This window comes from Mastigoproctus giganteus, chromosome 9, assembly GCF_048544385.1.
Source record: "Mastigoproctus giganteus isolate SK-2022 chromosome 9, ASM4854438v1, whole genome shotgun sequence".
NCBI classification, from domain to species: domain Eukaryota; kingdom Metazoa; phylum Arthropoda; class Arachnida; order Uropygi; family Thelyphonidae; genus Mastigoproctus; species Mastigoproctus giganteus.
In genome coordinates this window covers 99,295,800-99,318,965 of record NC_143583.1, presented here as the reverse complement: position 1 = coordinate 99,318,965, position 23,166 = coordinate 99,295,800, and the positions used below count along the sequence as shown (strand labels likewise).

Sequence of the window (23,166 nt, the reverse complement as noted above, 5' to 3'; positions counted from 1 at the left end):
GGTCCAACAAAAGCGCTCGGTACGTCATGGAGTCTATAAAGTGTTTTAGTCCGTTTTAGTCTAATTGTGACCATTCTTCAACAAGATATCGCGTAGCTGCGACAAAGTTGAAGGAAGAGGACTTCGTTGCCGAATAGCTCTCTACAGTATACCCCACACATTCTCAAAAGGATTCAGATCAGGTGAATGCGAAGGCCAGAAAAGATGGTAGAAATCGGTGTCATGTTCTCCAAATCACTCTTGCACGATTCGCTTTTGCATTGTCATCCATAAAATGGCCATCACCATCGGGATAAAAGTGTAACATTGCAGGGTGCAGTAGATCTAATACAAAATGGAGATACTCCCTGGATGACATTCGAACTTCTACCCCTATCAAAGGGGGGACCCGAACAGCTTTTGTACGCTAGAGCAGTGGTAATTGCATCTGGTCGTGTAAGTCAAAGTGATAAAGTAGCAGTTATGGGACGAGTAACGATATCACGGAGTTTCAAAAGGGCATGATTGTGAGCTCGTGCGTCGGGTACTTCCATTTAGGAAACGGCACTTCTTGTCGTTGCTCATGGCCCGCCTTAAGTGGGGTTATGGTGTACAAAGAATGGTGTCTAAAGGGTCAAACCACTTCCCGGAGAGAGAACTGTAAAGAATTACACAAGGTGGATGTTCGTGGGCAACGAAGGGTGCAGCGGGGTATAACAGGCTGAACGGCCGGTCACTGTGCAACAGTTGACATCGCAATACAATATGGGGAATGAAAGAACAATATCCCAAATGACGATGTGCCGCACACTCAGACTTATAGGGTTTCTCAGCAGGAGACCCAAGAGACATCCTCTCTTCACCTCTGATCATGCTGTGGTGTCAACAACACGCTGATTGGCCACTGAAGGACTGGAAATGAGTGTGATAGTCGGATGAGTCCAACTGTCTGGTGCAACACGCCAACGGACCCCTCTGTGTATGGAGCAAGCAACACGAGTTCATGAACTCACCGTGCATGGTGCCCACTATCCAGGAGGTGGTGGTAGTTGCTTAAGCTTTTTGGGGAGTATGGGCACCTTGCCATGTTGCAATTTTTCCTGGACAGAAACGGAATCTTCCAAGATGATAGTGCTCCATGTTATCGGGCCCGCACTGTGCACGAGTGGTTTTGAGGAACACAGTGATGATATCACTCAGCTTGATTGGCTTCCAAATTCGCCTGACTTCAATCCAACTGAACACCTGTGAATATTTTGGAACGGGAAGTGACACGTATGGACAAGCAACCGTCATCTATTCCGACATTGTGGAAAGCCTTGCAGGAGGCATGACTGCAGATCCATACGAACGTGTTTAGACATCTAGTTGGAGTTCAACGTCTAGGTGAGTAAAGGCTGTTATCCGTGCACGCGGTGGTCCAACACGGTATTAGGTAGCTGGTCATAATTCAGTACTAATTCAGTGTATATTTTCTTCACTGGTCCTCAAATTTGTAGTTTTATATTTATTTCTTCTCAGTTCCGAGAAGGATGTTAATCACATCGGAACTGAAAACAAATAAAGATGATGTTGACAGCTCGCCTAAGGCCTGATCATTGAGCTCCACTACACCACCTGACTGCATAATAGTCTTTATCATTATGCAAATATTTGTATCCTTTTTAAAAGTTCTGAGAGATGTGTGTCGTCTGTGATCCGGGTTTATTCAGTTATAGATGATATGCAACAATAAACTTTACATGTAATTCAAAACAAGGAGAACTTTAATAATTATAATTCAAATCATATATTTATAATTACGCGTTTTGTTCAAAGTAACACGGAGCAGTACTCATTCAAAGTGCTAACCGCACTGCAAGCGAACGACAGTGACCTCCAAGAAATGGTCAACAACAAAAACATAGAAAGAGAATCCTCGCTAAACTGAAAATTTAGAAGTGTGCTTTCGCCTTCCAGTAGTCTGGATGTACATTATGTAACATGTATGCATTTCTCATAGGTATCCCTCTGTATGGATGTAAATATATATTGTAAACCTCTGGCACCACCACCATGCCGTGATGGGGCTAATTGCATGTAGCTTCTACTGCTATTAAATATTCTATTCTGTTCTAAACGCTGACTGCTCATTGACATTAATATCTTTAACATTTCGTTAATGTTTTAAACATCATTGCGGCCGCACGTTTATCATTTAAATATTATTCATATGTAGGCTCTTCTACTATATTAGAAATACACTGAGTGATCACTGAATTATGACCACCCCTATGAAAACTGAATGCGACCCGTTGACCACGTGAGGTACGAGAGTGCGGAGTTAGTCGACCTACGTAGCATAGATAAGGTGGCAATGGTTCAGTAGGTAGTAAAATTCCGAGCGTGATGGGTAAAAGGAAGGATTTATCGGACTTCGAGGAAGGAGGATTGTGGGTACTCGACGAGCTGGTGCCTCGATTTCACAAAGGGCTGAACTGGTGGGGTGTTCGAGAGCCGCCGTTGCTAAAGTGTACCAGGACTGGCGTCAAAGTGGTCAAACAACGATTCCACGGCAAAACTGCAAAGGTCAGCGAAAGGTTGAAGTTAGAGGTGAGCGCCGGGTCGACGACTCGTACAGGCGAATAGGCGCCGCACTGTTGAAGAGTTGACTACCCAATACAACATGGGCCAACCCGGAACAATATCTGGCATGACTATGCATCCCACGCTCGCACGTATGGGCTATACCAGATGACTCCTACGGCATCCTCTCCTAACCAAGGTTCATCGGCGTAAAAGACTCGCCTGGTGCAAAGAGCATGCAAGTTGGATGTTAAAAGACTGGAAGAAGGTGTGCTGGTCGGATGAGTCACGTTATTTACTCCACACTGTGGATGGTCGTGTACGAATTTGGTGTCAACAACATGAGGCTCTTGATCGATCATGCATGGTATCAAAAGTGGAGGCCGGTGGAGACGGTTGTATGGTGTGGGCATGTTTCACTGGCAGGAACTTGGACCCCTGGTGCATGTGGAACAACGTATCACTGGTCTCCGCTATCGTCAACTGCTTGCTGACTGTGTACACTCCGCTATGTTACAATTTTTCCCGGAATGGCGATGGTGTCTTCCAAGATGACAATGCGCCGAGCCATCGGGTACTTGTTGTGCAGGAATGATTTGAGGAACACAGTTCTCCCTTCCAGCATATCGACTGGCCTTCGAACTCCCCACGATATAAATCCCATAGAGCACTTGTGGAACACTATGGAAAGGCATATCAGGCGTCTGGATACACCAATGACTTGCATACCTGCATTGCTGACCTCATTACACACAGCTTGGTTGGTCATACCTCCCGAAAGCTTCCGACATCGTGTTGAATCAATACCACGTCGGTTAGCTGCTGTACTGAAGGCAAAAGGCGGACCTAGGATGTATTAGGTAGGTGGTCATAATTCAGTGATCATTCAGTGTATATCTTTCATTTTATCTGTGATTAAATATATAACTTAAATTCTCTGTCACAGACTCAAAGCAACTAATTTAACCAATAAGTCGATATTAACATCAACTTCCTTTCTCTCATCTCATTTATTTATTCTCTCAATTAATAAACCAAAATTTCCCCTGTATATACTGTTCACGTTATCAGTTTCAATGAGTAACCCTTTTTACCAATATTTATTAACATATTTCCTTCTTCAAACCATTTCTCACTGTCATTAGGTTCATATGTACTAATAATTAAGATCAAATAAATGTTGGTACATCGAATAGCAATCGGCGACGTGAAATTCCTCAATTGTAGTTACTTGTAATTTATAAAGCTATTATAAAAAAAAAAATAGTTTCTATTATTAATAACAATGGCCACCTCAAGCAGTATTTCTTCTCGTACCTGACTCGTCCAGAATGATAAGAATAAATTTCATTCTCTGAATTTTTTTAAATTTAAACCGTTCTCCGCCTGGGGTGGATCTATTGGGTTCTTGTGGTCTGCAAGAAACCGTGTAATCCTCCGATCTGCTACCATCTCCTTTCTGCCGTGGGCTTTAAACGGGGCTCTCCTCTCAGATCCTTCATTTCAGAGTTTCTCTAGTCTGGCCACGGAACCAGCGTTTCTGATTCAGAAACAATTATGAGTGATAGCTCTACGAATCCATTTATTTGCAGCGCTTTCCCTGCTGCCCAACTTTCTTTTAAAAAACTTAAAATGCCCAAACTGCACATTTTCAAACTCTTCAAAAATAATAAATAAATAAATAAACTAATGATAATAAATATAATTCACAAATCAGTTCAAATCTTAAGGATAATTGATGCTCTCTCTCTCTGTAAAAAGCACGAAATGGGTTTGTCTTATTTGCTGAATCTTCTCCATCTTATTTCTGTTGTGTGTATCCAATGATCACACAACTGTGCATCTCCATGACGCACCCACACCGATAACTTAAACTTTCCACGATCACCAATTTAATAGTCATCCTCTTGCGCAAAGTTTGATTTCTTTAAAACGAATTTTGATTTCTTTCTTTCATTGCCATGGCTATTTCACTGTTTAATGCGGAAACCGTTGCTTCAATTGATATGCTCCCTTCTTCCAGATAGTACTGATAAATTAAACATCCCCTATAGCTACTGCTCATTCCAGTTGCTTAACAACTCTCCCTTCCTCATTAATATTCATGGATATTAATATTAATAGCTCGTACTAAACTACTCGAACAATAGCCCACCAAATTTCAGCTATGCGCATCCATCCTTTATACATATTCTCTCTGGAATAATGATTAGAATAGCAGACACACAGAGAATCCATAACTGCTTTAAAAAAGCGGAAGTAGAAATAAGAAAAGAAAGGTAATTTAACCTAAAGGGAGAAGTAGTTCTATGGTTAGCACATCGCCTGATGTTTAAACATTCGTACCTAATGTTGGAGATACACAACAGAAATAATCTTCAGCATCATTCATCGTAGAAAATTTGATAAACGATAGACAGCGCACATATCATCAGTCATTTGTTGATTTGGTTGATTTGATACGGTTGCGTAAGAATGAATGGAGAACTGAAATACAACAGGATTCGTTTGAAAGAATTCTGTTTAAGATATTATCTGATCTTATTTGGTCTCAGGAAATATAAAGAAAAGTCTTTTATGGTTTTTTTTGCAATTGTACACGCAAAACATAGTCTGTCGTCTGTACGTAACATTTAGAATTCAGTAGCAAACTAAATTTGCTACTTAGTACCTCGAAGACACTTTTTTTAGTACTGTGAAGACACTTTGTCAGGAGTGCTACGTATCTTAAATAAAAATCAAAGAGCACCTAGGAGTGGCTACCTCGCCTGAGACAGACTAACTCAGCCAAGTTGTGAAAAAAACTATAAAAATTCCTTGCGTCATCGACAGGATTCGAACTCGGGTCATTTCCACCCGGTGTAGACAGAGCTGTGATTATACCAACTGTGCTACTCAAAGGCTGCGGATAGGCCTACGAACAGTCGACCTATTCATGTGCCCATGTTGACAGACTGTCATCGGCATTCCGCCTGCAGTGGGACGGGAGCACAGTTCCTGGACATTGGACAATTGTAAGAGAGTCACCTGGTCTGATTAATTAAAGTTTGAGCTCCATCATGCCGATGGACATTTGCGTATTTGATGGTTAGCAGTTGAACAGCTGCAACTAGACTGCTCGGTTGGGCGAAAACAGGCCGGCGGCGGTGGTATTATGGTTTGGGGATGTTTCTAAGGACATTGCTGGGTTCCCTCATCCCCATTGAACACGCCGTCGCCCCCATAAACCTACCTTGGAATTGTTTCGTGCCAAATTTTGTCCTAAATGGCGATGGTGTTTCCAGATGGCACTGGACTCTTTCAACAAGACAACGCCCCGTGTCACAATGTCCTCATAGTGCAGGAATGGTTCGAGGATTTTGTTCAAGTATTTCTTCTGCTACTTGGGGAAAATACAAATTATATATCTTTCTCCTCACACAAGTAACTATCCAGTTGACCTTTGAATTTATTCAAACTGTCAGCCTCAACTACCTGCGATGGCAACTTGTTTCAGCAATAATCGAATCGCTGGCTAAAAGAAAACTTCCTGCAATCTAATCTAAACCTCAAGCCCTGTAATTTGATTTTATGGCCCCTAGTTCTAGAATTATTTATAATAGTGAAAATTACACCTTCATTCGTTTTACAAATCCCTCTCAGAACCTTATAAACCACAATCAGATCACCTCTGAGGTGCCTGCTTGTCAAGCTCTGTAGCCCACTTAATCGAGGTCATTCGTCATACGTCGTTCTTCTGCCGATACTACCATTAGTAACCCTTTTTTGCACCCCTTCAAGACCCTCAGTGGTCTTTTTCAGATGAGGCCTCCATACTTGAATACAGTATTCCAAATGTGGTCTTACAGTTGCCTTATACAAGGGATTATGACCTCCCTATCTCTATATCATGATAAATCATCGATAGGATTTATAATCATCATGGGATATCCTGGCTGCCTGTTTACGCTCTTCAGAAAACTTAATATCTGCCCGTATCGTTACTCCAAAATTCCTTTCCTCCTCCACCAAGTGTATTTATTTGAGAGTTTCTATTAGCTAAGACCATGCATTTAGCAGCATAAAAACAAATCTGCCACTTTCTTGACCACCTTTGAAATCTGTTAAATTCAAGAGGTGTCCTCCTTTGGCTCATGACAGTATTTAAAATGTATGTCCAATTTTAATCCAAATTAGAATTCTAACACCAAACCGCAGTTTAGAACCTTTTTAGAGGGGGGAGGAATTTAGTCGCGATGAGCTCCTCCACAATATCAGATGGATACATTTGTGGAAAACTTAGTCTTCACCTGAGGTTTATACTTATAGATCTCATAGGAGGAGGCTCATTCTTTCGCCCTAAATTAGTTTATATTCCTTTGTTTAAGAAATTAAAATTGTTTGCATTTTCTTTCAAGAAAACGTCTTAAGAAGGCTTTGATTGTACTTCACAATTTTACATTTAGTTCAACTTCCGGTTAACTTCGTGAGGTCATTAAAGGTTTTCGAAATCTTGACACATAAAGTATTTTTATCTAGTGGAATGAAAAATTCGATAGATTAGCCACCTGAGTTGGTATACTGCATTTGGTGTTTATAGGAGTGTGTTTGTGCTCGTGCGTGTGCGCGAGTTATCACTTGATAACGATGCGGAAGTGTAACACTTGACTTTATTGTTCAGTATAAACACATAACATTTGTTACCTTCCAGTTGGTTCATGGGAGGGTGACGGAAATGTTAGCGTTCCTTTCACGAGCTCTGTTTCTTCTTCTTGTCGTTTCTAGGTGACAATAACCTGTGAATCGGGGAGCAGCAACCCCAAGTCATCGATCCACTGGTGGAAGAATAGCGAAGTCATTAGCGACCATCTTATTGATGTCGTAGATGCAATTTATGGAGGGAAGTCGACTTACAGCAGGATTGAGTTTAATGTTACTTCTCGAGATGACAAATCTGTGTTCACGTGCCAAGCCACCAATCAAGTTTTGCAGCGGAGCGTTCACGAAAGCATTACTCTTCGAGTCCTGTGTAAGTACACGATGCTGACGGTTTTTGTTTCTTTTTTTTTTCTTTGTTCTCGGCTTCCAGTTGAGTCTCTTAATGCAACAAAATATAAGCTTGTAAATCGGTATCGTTTATTCGTTGTGGACGAAGAAAAAAACGAGGCTTTCAACACGAGCGCATAATAAGTTCCCTCTTTTACTGATTTTGTTATTCTGACGATACAGTGTAGCCGAAACAAGACATCATTACCAATTGCCGAGCATTAGCTCCACGCTTTCGATTTCGAAGAGGATATTTGCGCCAGTAGTTACAGCGAGAAGTGTTCTTTCGTGTGATTAAATGAAGATGGACTTTTGTTTTCAGATGCATTATTTGGTAGTGGAAATGTTTTCTTGGATCTAAGTGTAAACATGAAAAACAAGAACGCGAGTACATACTAAGTTGAATTTAATACATTATTTAGCGCTCACCTTTTAAAACTAATTAGATGTTTTCGCTGTAGAATGACTGGAAATACAGAGGGACGTCGATTTTCCGAATCGGAAATTACATGGATAATCGATCATTTCCAATTAAAATTTTAAACTTTAAACATTTCATTCGTTTTAATGGCCTTTAAACCATAAACACGACTTGTTGTGTTTCAAACATTTAAAATATGGGCTCGTACTGGTCTTTAAAGAGAACACTTCCTAATTGTGATTTTACCACGTAATATTGCTAAAAGATTCTTGCCGTTCCATCAGCTCTAATTTAGACATGTTTTATTGGTAAAAGTAACCTTGTAACCATAAACTCTGCCTTCCCTCTGATGACGAGAATATGTAATTGTTTTTGAAACGTCAACTATGTAATAATTTAACTTTATCGTAGTTCATGTTGTATTCTGTTCCACTTTGCCCTCAGTTGGAGTGCACATTTTCGTGAAGAACGAAACAGGCTTTGGGCCAATTAATATATTGTCTGGTACCTCTAAACGACTGCCAAAAGATTCCAGGATTCATCCTTTGTACTCGTCTTTTGTGCGTATTGTACAAAGAAGTCAATTTGCATACCTCGTTATGAGCGTAAGAGTTATTTGCCTGTTTTCTCCCATAAAATTTTGGCATAATGAACGCTACAAGCTAAGAACCCCGTCTTAAAACTAATTTTGCCTTCCAACGACAATACTCAGCGCCACTCACCGTTAATAATTACTAATAAAAACAACGTGCGGTATTTTTATTATTATTTTTTTAATGTGCTCAACAGCCATCATACTCAGAGTGCATTCATCGACCTTCTGCTTGACTACAAGCTAAGAAGAATTCAAGAACTGTAAAGAAAACAACTCCCTTTTCTTCTGTTGCTAACTATTACTTTTGAAGGAATTCGGGTTAGCATCGATTCGTCATTAAACGTCACCAGGTTGGAAAGATGTTTTTATTAAATTTATTTTTTTTAGACTGTATTATGCTCCTTAATACTGGGCATAAAAATAAGTTTAAAACTTTAAAGATTGTTGCGAATACATCGGCCCTTCTTTAAAGTTAAACATTATTTTCAAAAATACAAATTTAGTGAAAAGTTTCCCATTATTGATAGAAAGTATTCAACGTAATTTTGGATTATTATATTTATTAGTTCGAAATCGTCCGTTCTGTCTGCCTTGGTGTTTGAAAATGAAATCATTTGAACCTCGTAGGACAGCTGTTTATTAAGCTACTTAGATAGACTGTTAGGAACTTGTTTTGAAGAGCAATTGCAGCTCTGATATGTGGTATGCACCCATGAATCAAGAGCACAAAGACACAATTAGTTTTATGGCCAACTGCCATCACAATGGTAGGAATGTCCAGTACAACATCAGCATATTGACACTTATGTGAACATTTGCGGCGAATAGCAGCAAACATTATCATGAATGGGATCGTCAGAACTGATGGAAAGCTCGGTAAGCACGTTCCATAGTTCCACGAGTGAATTATTGGGATTGGCGAAGTGTGAACGGTGTGGAAACCAACCTAACAAACTTGATTTCTCTTCCCACTGTTGAATCTGTGGATGCAACCGCTTTTCAGATTTGCTTATTGTTTATTCATTAGAACTTTTGTAGAACATAAAACTGTAGAAAAATGTAAGTATTCTCGAGATGTCATAATTATCTTAGAATATTTATCAAAATACAACTATAATGTGGAACGCATTCGGCTATGTCACTGGAGTCATCGAAGAACTGTTCTTAAGTATATATTAAAGTACATAGAGGAGGGATAGAAGATTTTGCAACTTATTATTAGACCATTCAAATCTTTAGCATTCTCCAACAACATTTTAAATCATAATATTAACGAATTCTTTGCGCAAACAAGGTTAATCTAACATAGAAAATAATGTACATTCGCTTTTAACCTTTATCTACAATGAAACAAAAAAGGCATGGAAGGGACTTAATACAAGAATGCTGGTTTTGGTATTTTGAATAAATTAGCTGTTACTGTTTTCTCTGCATTTATTTACTTCTCAATTAAATAAAACTTTGTTTTTCATACAACGTTCAAATGTTAAAACATATTCGAACGATAAGTCTCTAACACCAACCCCAAGAAACCTATTCGGAATTTTATTGCTTTCAGGTTTGGTATGGCTACTAAGTCCCCAAGAGGGAATTTTATTCCATATGTTCTCAGACTTTAGGGATTTGTCTTGCTTGCCGTTTCAGAAGGGTGCCGGGTAACATTTAGCAAAGCGAATTTCTGAAGTAAGGTAAAAACTTTCTTTTCGGAAAAGCAGCAGTCAAATCTTTCATTCTGCTGGCAATAATATGCACGGTTGGATAATTTTAAACTATGTTGTTATTTATTTTTATTTAATTCAAGCAAAGTAAAAGTTACATTGACCCCTAGATAGCAATCAAATGCTAGGAGGGTAAACAAAACCATAACATAGCAATACAAAATCTATATTGGGTAATATAAAAAGATAAAGGCGAGGACAAATTATGTTCGACATAAATGCTCAATATACAGTCAACGTCTGTCCAAGAAGAGTGCGGGGATGCCGCAGGATGGTGTAGTCTGACTGGAACAGGAGAAGGAGCACATATCATCCTCTAGTACAGAAACCACGTAGAACGATGGTGAAATGAAGGTCTAAAATTGCAAGACTGCGTTGGTCTACAAAAACTTTTGTTCTTTAGGCCTTGTCTAGGCAAATTGCCTTAGCGTTAATGTTTAAGTCGTTGAGAGGTCCAATCGTGTTTGCTGGGAACAATGACTGAGCGAGCTGATTTAGTTGAGGGCAGGTCTGATCACAGAAGTTTGCCGGTTACTTATTCTTCTGTTATTCTTGGGCTGGATGATGAGGCTATCGATGTCGGGAGCGTCTAGTTTACCGGAAATGGGCTTAGAGAGGATAATTATGTTGCGATTGGTGATGATTTTCTTCCAAGGAGTCATTCCATGCAGCGAATGTAGTATACCCGTAAAGATAGTAAGGGGATGTCCTGAAGTCCTATTGAGGGATCTAAGAAGCCAATACTCAATCCCTAAGAACTTCCGCAGGTAGGTTGGATGGGGCAGAGGACCAGATTTCCGATGCGTAGAGAGCCACCAGTACTACACAAGATGGGATATGCTTGCTATTGCCGTAACCCAACATTTCCTGTCGAGCTAACAAAAGGACTGAGAAGAATTTTTTTATAACTTCCTTAAAGTGCTCCTGAAAAGATAGGTTCGAATCCCAGACCAAGTCCAGATTCTTGTGAGAGTTTACAAATTTAATTTGATGTCCATTAATAGAGATGTGCATTTGGTTTATTTTGTAAACGTCATCCGGGTATATTTTTCGGCATTTAGTTCAAGACCAATGTATTGAGAACGGTGCTTATCTCAGAGATTTGTTTGGTTGCAGCTCTTTGGATAGACAGAGCTTGCTACGGCTGATCCGATTGGAGGAAAAGCTTCAGATCGTCGGCATACGATGTCATGTTTTGGAAATTTGCTAGCAGAGGTTCCAAAGCTGCTGACAACAGCGCAGCTGACAAAACGCCACCCTGTGGAACCCCTTTGAAGACAGTAAAGGATCATGAAAGGCCACTGTGCTCAACAAGGAGTCGTCTTTCCTGCATTTTTTTTTTTTTTTTTTTTTTGAGTACAGTGAGAAGGTTATCGGAGATCTTGAAGTAGTTCTTCAGGATGTTAAGCAAAGATGTGTGATGGAAATCCTACCACATGAAGATTTAGCAAGATAAATTATGTCGAGCTGCGTTTGAGAATTCAAAGCTTCCTGTATGTGAAACAATATTTGAAGGAGATTGATGGTAGATCTCCCAGGGATAACGTTGTGAATGATAATCGTTTTCACGATTATTATTCAGATCGTTTTAATACTTGTATATTCGTTGTATCGGCGCGGGCACAACTGAACTGTGGAGGAGTCAGTGCTATCCCATTTTTGTTATTCCTGGTGAATATTTGTCAAAGAATTCATGATTATTCTTACTAGAAACGATATTTGAGCTATCCACAATAGATTATTCTTAAAATTTCTTTTCCAAAATAAACAAAAATTGTATATCAAACCCCATGGCTTTAGACAAGGGAAACAGATATTCACTCCGATTGTAAGTTATGGAGATAATTTACAATCGGAGTGAAATCATTAAATACAGTTGCAGATCATCAAAGAATCCTTCCTGAAAATATTCCTTGTAAATACCTCACGAGAGTAGAATAAAAAATCTAATTTTTACTCTAAAGAATTAATAATTGAATTGGCTACGAATTGAAATGTAATTAATATAGATATTATTAGGATTGCATATCGAATTTTATAATTATCCTATATTTTTTCTTTCATATTTGTATGAAAGACTAACAGAGGACTTGGCAGCTTTTACTACCCTGTTGTTATTCAACTTTCACGTCCCTGTTATCAGAATAACTTTGTTCATTAAGAGATCTTTCTGGCAAGGAGATGAGTGTTCACTCAATTCAAGCATTTTTGATGGCTGCTGGCTTGTTGGAGGAGTTGACTTTTTCACACAAATGCCTGTATAAAAGAAAGCACTAGGAAAACTATCAGATTTTACAAAAATAAAAAAAATTCTTAAAGAAATATACGAGACCACATATAAAATTTAAAGCCAATATCTTAATTTCGAACAAAAATACGATGCAAACTTTCTGAGCAATCCTTGTATTGATGTGTAGTGGTTCACCAATTCGCGAAGGCGTTTTAGGTAATTCGCATAAAATAAATTGATGGAAAATTATTAACTACAGACTTTCGCTTCGACTTGAAACTTGTTTTACAGATCGCCTTCCAGAAATGTTTATTTGCCTCTATAACAAGATGATTTTTTCTTGTTTACTCTTTTTTTTTAGATAAGCCTATCTATCTTGTTGCTATGTACGAAAAGTTCGACGTCGTAGAGGGTGAATCCGTGCTCATTAACTTAACCGCTCAGGGAAACCCGTCTACCATAACTTACACGTGGAAGAAAGGTCCAATACCACTGCCCGAAGACTCTGGTGCGTTTCATTGGAAAGGAGATAATTCGCTGGCAAAACGGGTACTATCTAGAGGTCCGCTGCTGGAAATTGCTCAAGCAAGAAGGGAGGATACAGGTCAATACGAGTGCAGAGCGATAAACTCCGAGGGAGCAACAACGACCGCAATTATTGTTAATGTGTTATGTAAGTTTGATTTTCCATTATTTTCTTTTTAGTAAATTGTTGAAGATTAATTACTAAATATTCCGTAACTAAATTAGGTCGTGCTGTCTGATTTTCGATCACCTTCGATATTCTGCATAATATTAAAGAGTTTTATGATAGGCTGTTTTCCGAATAAACTGCACGGGTGGGTTATTAGACTGGTAGATTGTCAGTTGAAAAGTATACGGATCCCATTGGTTTGCTTAAGATATTTATAGGTTACAGCAACAAATGCCAGACTATTGGCATTTTTCGTTGTAACCTGTAAATGTTTATTGTAAATAATTATTTTTAACTATTTTCTAATTAACTTAACTTAACGGACATGTTGCGTTACGTTACATTAACTATGCCAATGTATGACAAGTTAGGACTTGCTACCTGGGAGTCTAAATTGCTGGTGGAACTGATATTTGGGTGACACTTGAATCAAGTGGACCGAATTTCAGCAGTATGATCGTTCTGCGACAACAAAATCCTCTGCTTGCATCTGCACGATGGTGGAACTTTGGTAATCCTTTAACCCCTGGCTTGCAGCCGTGAAGGGTATCGTGTACGGCGTGTGCCTTTTGTATGTAATAAAGAGTTCTTCTTCCTGAGTATAATCCCCGTGTGCTAATCCTGAAACACGGCACTTAGTATACTGGATGTGAATACCCAGGTTTTAACCAACGTAAGCAGGTGTCGTCAACTTCACACAGAGCAATTTCACCCTTCTGTACCATCAGGCAATACTAGGTGGTAGATGACTCTCACCAACCGGTGCAATACTTTGCTTATTGGAGGCTTGGAGTGGTGAAATGCATGTTTAGCCTCCAGAGCAAATCTCCTGCACTTCCGTCATGCACTTTGATTGATGTGTTTTGAGGTTATAATGGGCATTATGGGGAGATCCTCTCTCCCTTACATATCAAGGGTACAGCCCTAAAACGGTGTGTGAAGCCGAGTTGCTAAACAGTCCACCGGACCGAACTTATTGGTAACTCTCCAGGACGCATCTGGTCAGCTAGTGTATAATATAGCCGCCTATACTCTGCCATAATCACTGGAGGGAGGCCGAGTATGCATATGCGAGGACATTGTCGAGGCCACGTTATGTTAAGGAGCTGGGTATATTCTTACTGTGTGTGCACCATATCCAAAAATTTCGTTACTTCATGAGTATTCTTCTACATTTTCTTTACCTACTGAATGCACCATGAACAGTTAAAAAGAACAGAACAATATTATCTGCCAAAAGATCTAAACTTCCCAAATACGTCGTCATTTATTTCACAAATATAGATGGTCTCAGTTCCACTTACAGTCTACCAAGCTCCACTTATAGTTTCTGACAGAATCCTAATTATTGGTTGATTCAACCACTACTCATCTCAGTTATCCTAATTATTCGCTGTACGATTCCTTTCGTTTCAATGGTGATACCTGTGCATATGTTTGCTCTGATATTCCTTGTCACGTCACAGAATTAGTAATTTGGAATCTCCTCTGGCTTAAAATATCTCTGCACCATTCTGTCAAATTCATCTGTTGCCTCTATCGATCACCTAATTCCAATAATCGTTTGGAACTCTGACTTGTTTTCTTTGCAACTTTCTTTCTCCATTCCAACTTTTTTAACAGTAAGATAATTTCCTTTGGCAATTTTAATGTTCACAACTCCAACTGACTTCAGTTTTTTAGTTACACGGACTCAGCTGGTCAAGATGCTGAGACTTTTGCAATTACTAATGACCTCACGCAGATTTACTTACTAGAATAGCAGGCAATCCTAACCACACAGCCAACACTCGATCTTTTTTTCTCATTAACGAAGTATACGGTCGAGATGAGTGGTCCTCTGGGATCTCAGATGACAAATTAATCATGGTCTCTTCTCCAATTGAGTCTTTTTCTTATGGCCATTCTCAGCCTCCTATTGTTTGTCATTACAAGAATGCAAAATGGGATGATGTGCGAGATTTCTATTCTTCTTTTCTTTGGTTGGATTACTGTTTTAAATCTTCTAATATCAATAACAGATCACGTCAGTGAAATTACCCTTTTAGGGATAAAATTCTTTATTTCACACTCTGCCTGAATATCTCCTCCTTTATCTAAAACTTGATTTTCCAATAAATGTGCTAAGGCTGTTTAAGATAAGAATATTTCATATCGCAATTGGCTTCCATCCAAATGTCCAGGTTCATTTTCTTCCCACACCAAAGCTCGCAATAATTATTAAGCAGTTATTAATCAGTCCAAACAAGATTTCTAAACACAAAGAGTAAAAAACTTGCTTCTTGTCCAAACGTTAGTCAAACATTCTGGCCTCTTGCCAAAGCTATTGGTCGCAAATACTGCCCTATCTACTCCCACCTCTGTTATAACCTGATGGTTCTATTGCGTCCTTAGCTAAAGATAAAGCCAACCTGCAAGTATACTACTTCTTTTATTACCCTTTATATTGACAATCTTGGTAGACTACCTCCTATCATTCCCAGCACGCACCACTCAATGCCTCCTGTCAAAAGGATGTCAGAAGAATTTTGAACAGTCTTGATGCCAAGAAAGCTCTCGGTCCTGCTGGTATTTTTTCACTTGTTCTCAAAACATGTGCTCCTGAGTTTACTTCTGTTCTGTACCGCCTTTTATATTTTCTTATTCCACTAGTGGTTTTCCATCTGCTTTGGAAATTTTCACGTATCCAACCATTCCATATGATCAATGATCTCCAATATGGATTCCATCATGTCGATCCACTGGCGATATACTGACTTATGCTATCCATTTATGGACAAATTCAATCGAAAAGTTCGGTGAAATTCAAGCATTTTCTCTTGACATTTCAAAGGCTTTTGGTCGCGTTTGGCAAAAAAGTTCTAAATAATTTCCTTCTTATGGATTTCTGACTGTTTATGTAACTAGATATTCCGGTTTCTCTCTGACCTCTCACTGCGGGTAACGGTAGTTGATTGTCTTCAGACCTCTCCACTAATGCTGGTGTTCATCAAGGTTAAGTTCTTTCTTGCACTCATTGTCCCGTGTATGTTATTGATCCTCTTTCCACTCACTGAAAATCCTATCTATAGTTCTGGTGACGATAGCACATTACATTCATTCTTCCAATTTGATAGCCTTTCTCTACACAAATAGCTTCAAATTCTCGAATATTCACTACCGATTCGTTCAATGCTGATCTCCAAGTAATTCTCCATTGGGGCAAAGCTAACTTAGTTAATTTCAATCCTTCTAAAACTCAGTCTTGTCTTATACCTCGCAAAAGGGATTCTTCTCCTCCTATGCTCATCTTTGATGACGCTCAGATTTCTAGACAAGATCACCCATCTCTGTTAGGGATTACCATGGGCATTGAAGATGAAAGAAGAAACTTGCTGACATTAGATTTGGATTTCTGTAAATACGTATGAAGGGAGGTTGTTCCAGAATGTATTTTCTGAAGTAAAATTTAATTTGTTTCACCAACCTAATAACGTCCTCATGTTCTAATATAATAATAATGAAACATGCATAATCAAAGTTGTAAAAATTTAATACAACTGCGCAATTCATTCCCAACTCCCATCTGTCTCGAAACCGAAAATGCAGTGAAACTCTGTGTTTTGTACGTCTCATTATGATGCAAATCATAAGTTTCATATTTATAATATTTTAATTTTATGTTTAATATCTTTAAGCCCTTTTCTCTTTTCCTTACATCAACATCTTATGTATTTGGTACTATCCCCCAAATGCTCTCCCTTCTGGAATTATTGATTTTAAATTCTGCCAATTTTTCTAATCCTTGATGCAGAAAAACTGCATCAAAGATCAGAAAAATCTTCTATTTTTTCATTTTCTAATTCTAATAACAAAGTTGAAATGTGTTTTGCTCGCCCATTTTTATATTTTGTAACCGTGGCGGTATTTTTAATTATATCTTCGCTTCTATCTTTCGCACCTACCATTTTCTACCAGTTCTTTTCTGTTGGATAACCCAGTGTTTTCTTAAACGGTGCGCCGTAATCGATCCTCTATTTCAACCGTTCCCGACAACAAGTCACTGATCGCTGCAGGGCTAAAGACAACCACGATGTGCCGGGATTTCCTTTGCTGTACCAAATAGTTTTCATATTCAGTTCGATGTCCTATTAATACAGAAATGTTTGTCGGTTGAACATCACGGTCTTCATCGACTTGTTTAAAGTTTTAAAAGCTACTTTTGCACGTTTAACCTATCGCGTTTGTTAAAATTTTTCCCCCACTTAATCATTTAATTTCCAGATTATACAATTGGTACTGCTGTTACAACAAGAGGGTAATTTCTCATCTTTTGTCTTTAATGGTGTTCTTTATTATAAAAATCCTTTTTTGGGGAAGTTGTGAGTTGATCCCGTTCAAACTGAATAATCCTTGGCAGTCCACCATATTAATTTCATAACGCCTTTAATTTTATATCCTTTGTGATTTCGAATCAAACAAATATCATGGATATGGTAATCTTTTGATATAGTTGGGCTTTTTAAACTAATTTTAGATTTAATTTTACCAAATTATGCAAATTTATAGTTCAGTATTTTACCCCATTTGCCTACCATAAATATTAATATTTATCTTGTTTTTGTTCAAGTGCAATTAAAAACAGCAGCCAAGCGTCTTTTTATAAGAGCAAAACTTTAAAATGTTTAGTAAGATAATAATTAGAGAATAATAATAAGAGCGACTACCTGATATTGAAATACAATGACTGGTAGTTACAGTTAAATTGGTCACAGACCAAATCTTAAAACCGTTCATTTGGGATTCGTGTTACTGGCAAATACCCAAGCCAGAACTTCGACCAACCCCGATGCTCTCTCTGCTCGAAGTTGTAAAGGTGGCCAAGGAAGGCTTTGAGATTAATGAGAATATATTATTATTATTATTATTATTATTATTATACTCCAAACGATTCATTGCAGAATGCTATGTCTAGGACAGCTGTCAGCTGGACGATATCACTTACAATGTACAAGATGCATGTCCAGAATTCACAGATAAATATGGAGCTGATGGACTTTACCCTTCCAAGTCCAAAAGAAACATCGAACAAATGCTTTTAAATTTACTGAACAATTCGAAGAAATCTATAAAAGGATCTTTATAACTTCAGTTGTTAGAAAGATGGTTAATAAGGATTAAAAATTTATTTCGCTTGTACTCCTTGACAGCCAAAAAAGGTTAGAGGAGTTTGTGAAAAGTGACTGCCTTGAATTATTTTTCTTTAAAAATGCATCCATTTTAAAGTTCAGAATTTGCTTCAACACCATCTGAAAGAGAGCACAAAGGAAGAAATATGAAGATTTAAAAAGTCTGAGAAAGGGCATTGAAATCTATGAGCTCACTAATGTGTCGCAGCTGGTTGTGGACATTTGAATGAAAACAATATTATTTTTCTTACGTAGCTTGCATGTTGATCTCTTTGAGCCTCTGATTCTAAAAATATGTGCCCAGTTTGTGCAAATGCTGATGGGTTTTATTGATATGCATTTTATTTAAAAATGAAATGCATTTATGACTTTTTCCGTATTCAGTAGTTTTCCTGTAGGTTTACTGGGTTGTAGAAGTTATAAGGGATACATCTAAGCTCAGAACAATAGATTCGAATACTCATACGAGTAAGATGATGCAGTATTGAAGATGAATATTGAAAATGCAAAGGAGGATGACAAATGTAGGTGCACGTATATTCTGCTTCGACGTTATGCCAAAGCTTTTTAGTTTAAGCCGCTGTAATTCTATCATGTAGCCTATCACGCTCAAAGAAATTAGTTTAGGAGTTATTACTGCATGCATATTTCATCGCTACATGTAGTTTCTCTCTTTTCCAGATCCAGCGACTGTGACCACCGTTACCCGATCGACAGTCGTTAGTCAAGGAAACGATGCGTTTCTTGAATGCGGAGCGATCGGGAATCCGATGTCCAGCGATGTGCTCAAGTGGCGACGGAAAGGATTTAACATGACAAGGACGGAAGAAATGATTGAATGGGGTCGATCTTATCTTACAATCATGAACGTTTCCCGGGAGGATGCTGGCTTTTTTGAGTGCGCCGCTTTCAACGGAATTGGAGAAGAATCGGTTGGACGAGCACAGCTTATTGTCAAGTGTGAGTTGTGAGTGGAGCTTACCCACGCACCCAGGGTGGTTTTTTAGTAGATATTAACACCAGAAAATAGACATCAGTAATTTATTTTGGGAACTACTTCAATGTTGGGGAACACTGGGCTTACAGGAAGTCACTAGTCACTTTGTCAAGACGACTGGCAGTGCATCCCTTTCCTCAGAAGCCACGACGGATTTATATATTGTATTGCGTTCTTAGAGGTTAGACTCCCTCCTCCTCCCCTCAGATGTTCACATTAAGAGAACGTTCCCTTTAAATAAAACACTTATCTATGGTCGCCAACGTTGAGTTAAAGTCAAAGTTAGGTCAACTAAAGGTGAATCTCCTTCCCGGCCTGTTCGACTCTGAGTGTTAGTATATATAAAGGTGTACTAAAGTTTTGTAGACACACTCATAATGCGTACAGGCAGTTTGGGTTTACTGGTGGCCTAATGCTCTCTTAACTGAAGCGCTTCATACAAACTGTTTTCAATAGAGAAGAACTCGAAAATAAGATTGTTATTGGGGATTTTTATATCAGCCCCTCAGCAATTCAACGATCAGTTAACTAACAACAACTGGTAAAAATATTTAATATTTCAAGAAAGAAAATAAATTTAAAAAAATATTAGCGGTTAAAACGCTCTTAAAATAAATAAGATATTTTGATGAATACTCTTGTAGGTTAGCTGTTTTTTTTTATTTCATTGATATATCCGTCTCAGCACTGATAAGATGTGTTCTTCTGGATGCTTCCTGGTGGTATGTAACATGAAAGAGGAACGGAGCACTGCTCTGCTACAAACTGTTCTGTTCTTAAGAAACTATACATTTTCGACCGAATTGTTGAATAACATTTTGTTTATCTCAAATTTCATCCTAAGTGATGCGCAGTCTCCTTATGAAAGTGTTCATAAAACTGTAATGAGCATTGCTCTTCTCTAGCTAGTCTACCAGGCCGATGTTTATTTGCTAAACATTTCTGTGCTACTGTATACTTACACACATACTAATGTTCTTAGCATGTATGCCTTTCCCTCTTTTTATTTCCATTGTTATTTATTTTTATTGGTAGTAATGTATACAAAGTAAAATCAGTCAAGTGTGAGTTATAAGCAAAAATCCCCCACTCCCCACATCCAGGATGGTTTTTAGTAGATTTTTACACCAGAAAAAAGTCATTTGGGAACTCATTGTATCTTTAATGGGAATATTTATACAGTGATAGTGGTGTTATGAAGTTAAATACAAGTCCAGTAAAAATAACTTGTTTTACATCTATAATTATGTAATATGCATGTTTGTAATCTATATCGATTATAACTTTTTAGCGAATTGTAGAATGTTATACTTCATTCTCATCAGCAGTGGATATTTTTAATTTATTAGTGTTATTAATAGTTCAAATAAATTTCTTCATTTGTATTTTATTATTTTAATTATAAGAATATTTTTGTATTACTTTATACAGATTGTTTTAATACTATAATAATCCTGCTTTGCCTTTTATATAAAATTAGAACTGATATTTAGTATTTTTAGTAATAAGGTTTTTCGATACGGTTGTGTACTTTTAGATGAAGAATGTGATGAATGCAAGCAAGCTTGTGTAGCATCAGCCAAAAAAAAAAAAATTCATATGTCCATTCCCTCTAAACGTTTGTTCAGTTCCTCCTTGAATTTATTTAAGCTATCAACTTCCATAACAACAGATGGAAGTTTGTTCCAGAAATAAACTAACCGCTGGCTAAAGGCAAATTTCCGCATATCTATTCTACAGCTGTCTTTTCTCAATTTGAATTTTTGCCCTCTCAGGTGCGGAATCTGAGCAAGAGGAAACATCCCATCAGCGTTGAGCTTGCTCGAACCATTCAAACAAGGCTTTATACAGCTCAATAATATCACCTAGCAGGCGACTCGTCTTCAAATTCTGCAATTTGCAGAACATAAGCCTTTCTTGGCAAGAGGATCCCTCCATTCCCCTCACCAATCTTGTTGCCCTTCTTTGTACTCGCTCAAGCAACTCTTCCTTCCTGAAATGAGACCTACAGACCTGTACGCAGTACTCAAGTCGTGGCCTGACCATTACCTTATACAAAGGGACAACCACCTCCTTTTTCCTACTAGCAAAATTCCTATATATCATTGACAATATTCCGTGACCTGCTCTGGAAGCCTGTCTATACTGCTCAGAAAATTTCATATCTGACTGCACAATTACTCCCAGGTCTTTTTCATTTTCTACCATCCTATGCGTAGTACCACACAGTTGGTATGTTTCTCTGGGGTTACTTCTACTCATATGCATTACTTTGCATTTGTCAAGGTTAAACTTCAGTTGCCACTTCTTAGCCCATCTGCCCAAGTTATCCAGATCCTGTTGCAGTAGCACACTGCCATTACTGTTATTAACAATCCTGACAACCTTTGTATCGTCTGCAAACTTGGACATTAAGCCTGATATACCTTCATCGATATCATTAATAAATACACAAAACAACAATGGGCCCAACACCGAACCCTGGGGGGCTCCACTAATAACATTAGTCCACGAAGAGCTGCGTCTATTGATTATCACTCTGTCTTCTCCTACTCAACCACCCTTTGATCCATTGCAGCAACTTGCCCTTAATACCAAACTGCTCCAATTTATCAAAAGCTTTCTTGATTATATGATATATGATATCAAATCCAAGTATATGAAATCTAAATTATTTTTTGCATCCACTTCCTTCGTAACCACATCATAGTATCCAATCAAATTTGTTAGACAAGGCTTCCCCTTAATATACCCATGCTGTGTCTGAACTATTACTGCAGTCTTATCTAGGTGATCCTGCATAATTTCTTTAACCAGTGACTCCATTATTTTCCCCGGAAGAGAAGTTAAACTAACTGGTCTGTAATTACTCGTGTCTCCCTTAGATCCCCTTTGTGAATCTTCAGTCCGTGGGTACTTCCCCTGAGTCTAAGGATGCTCCCATAATTATTACTAAGGGTTTGTTTACTTCCTTTGCCGCCTCCTTTAATATAACTGGATAGTTCCCATCCACCCCTGGTGCCTTTCTTATGTTTAGCTTCAATTTCTCCTCCACTTTGCTCTTAGTTATTACAAAATCATTAAGCACCCTGTTGTAGTTTGATAAACTTCTGGCACTCCCCTCATTGAATAACTCCTCATGTGTGAATGTAGATGCAAAAATACTCATTCAGATTGTCAGCTATCTGAGCAGGATCATCAACAGTCGAACCATCGATATCAAGTGGACCAATCTGATTCATCCCCTTCCTTTTAAAGAAGTTCTTGCTGTTTCTCTTAGCATCCTTTTCCGATGGTTTCTCGTAATCTGCTTTCGCTTGCCTAATCTCCTTTGTGACTTGGTTACAGACCAGCTTATATCTGCCATAGGCTTCTGTGTCGCCTGATAATTTATATGCATCCCATGCATTTTTCTTCTCTGCCACGAGTCTCATTAGTTCATCTGGCATCCATTTAGGCCTAAACCTTGAACAGTATATCTTAGTTGGTATGAAAAGCCTAGTAGCTTCCACGATTACTTCCTTGAATGCCTCCCATTTAGAATTTGCTGTTGGAAACATCATCAGTTCGTCATTGCAAAATGATCCATTAATATTATAGTATGGTTTGTAATACAATATTATTGGATCATAAACAACAACACAATCATGGCATATGCATCGTAATTTCATATTTTAACGTTCCTGAAATCTGCTTTTGAACTTAATATCCCACATTTTCTTACGCCTCTGTCTATAAGGATTTAATGTTAAATGAAAGCTGTGAAGCTCACTG

General features: G+C 38.3%; 1 protein-coding gene across 5 annotated transcripts in view; it reads left to right on the top strand.

Moving 5' to 3' along the window:
- The window catches only part of LOC150080586 (nephrin-like), a 290,072-nt gene that overhangs the window by 229,624 nt on the left and 37,282 nt on the right, over window positions 1-23,166 (top strand). For all 5 annotated transcript variants that reach the window (XR_016547380.1, XR_016547381.1, XM_090381185.1 and 2 more), the window contains exons 13-15: window positions 7,309-7,552; window positions 12,895-13,206; window positions 19,077-19,355. Coding sequence is in view for 3 of the 5 variants with exons in the window: in XM_090381185.1 (XP_090237311.1) it covers window positions 7,309-7,552; window positions 12,895-13,206; window positions 19,077-19,355 (835 nt within the window). In the remaining 2 variants the exon portion in view is untranslated. The remainder of the gene's footprint in view (window positions 1-7,308; window positions 7,553-12,894; window positions 13,207-19,076; window positions 19,356-23,166) is intronic.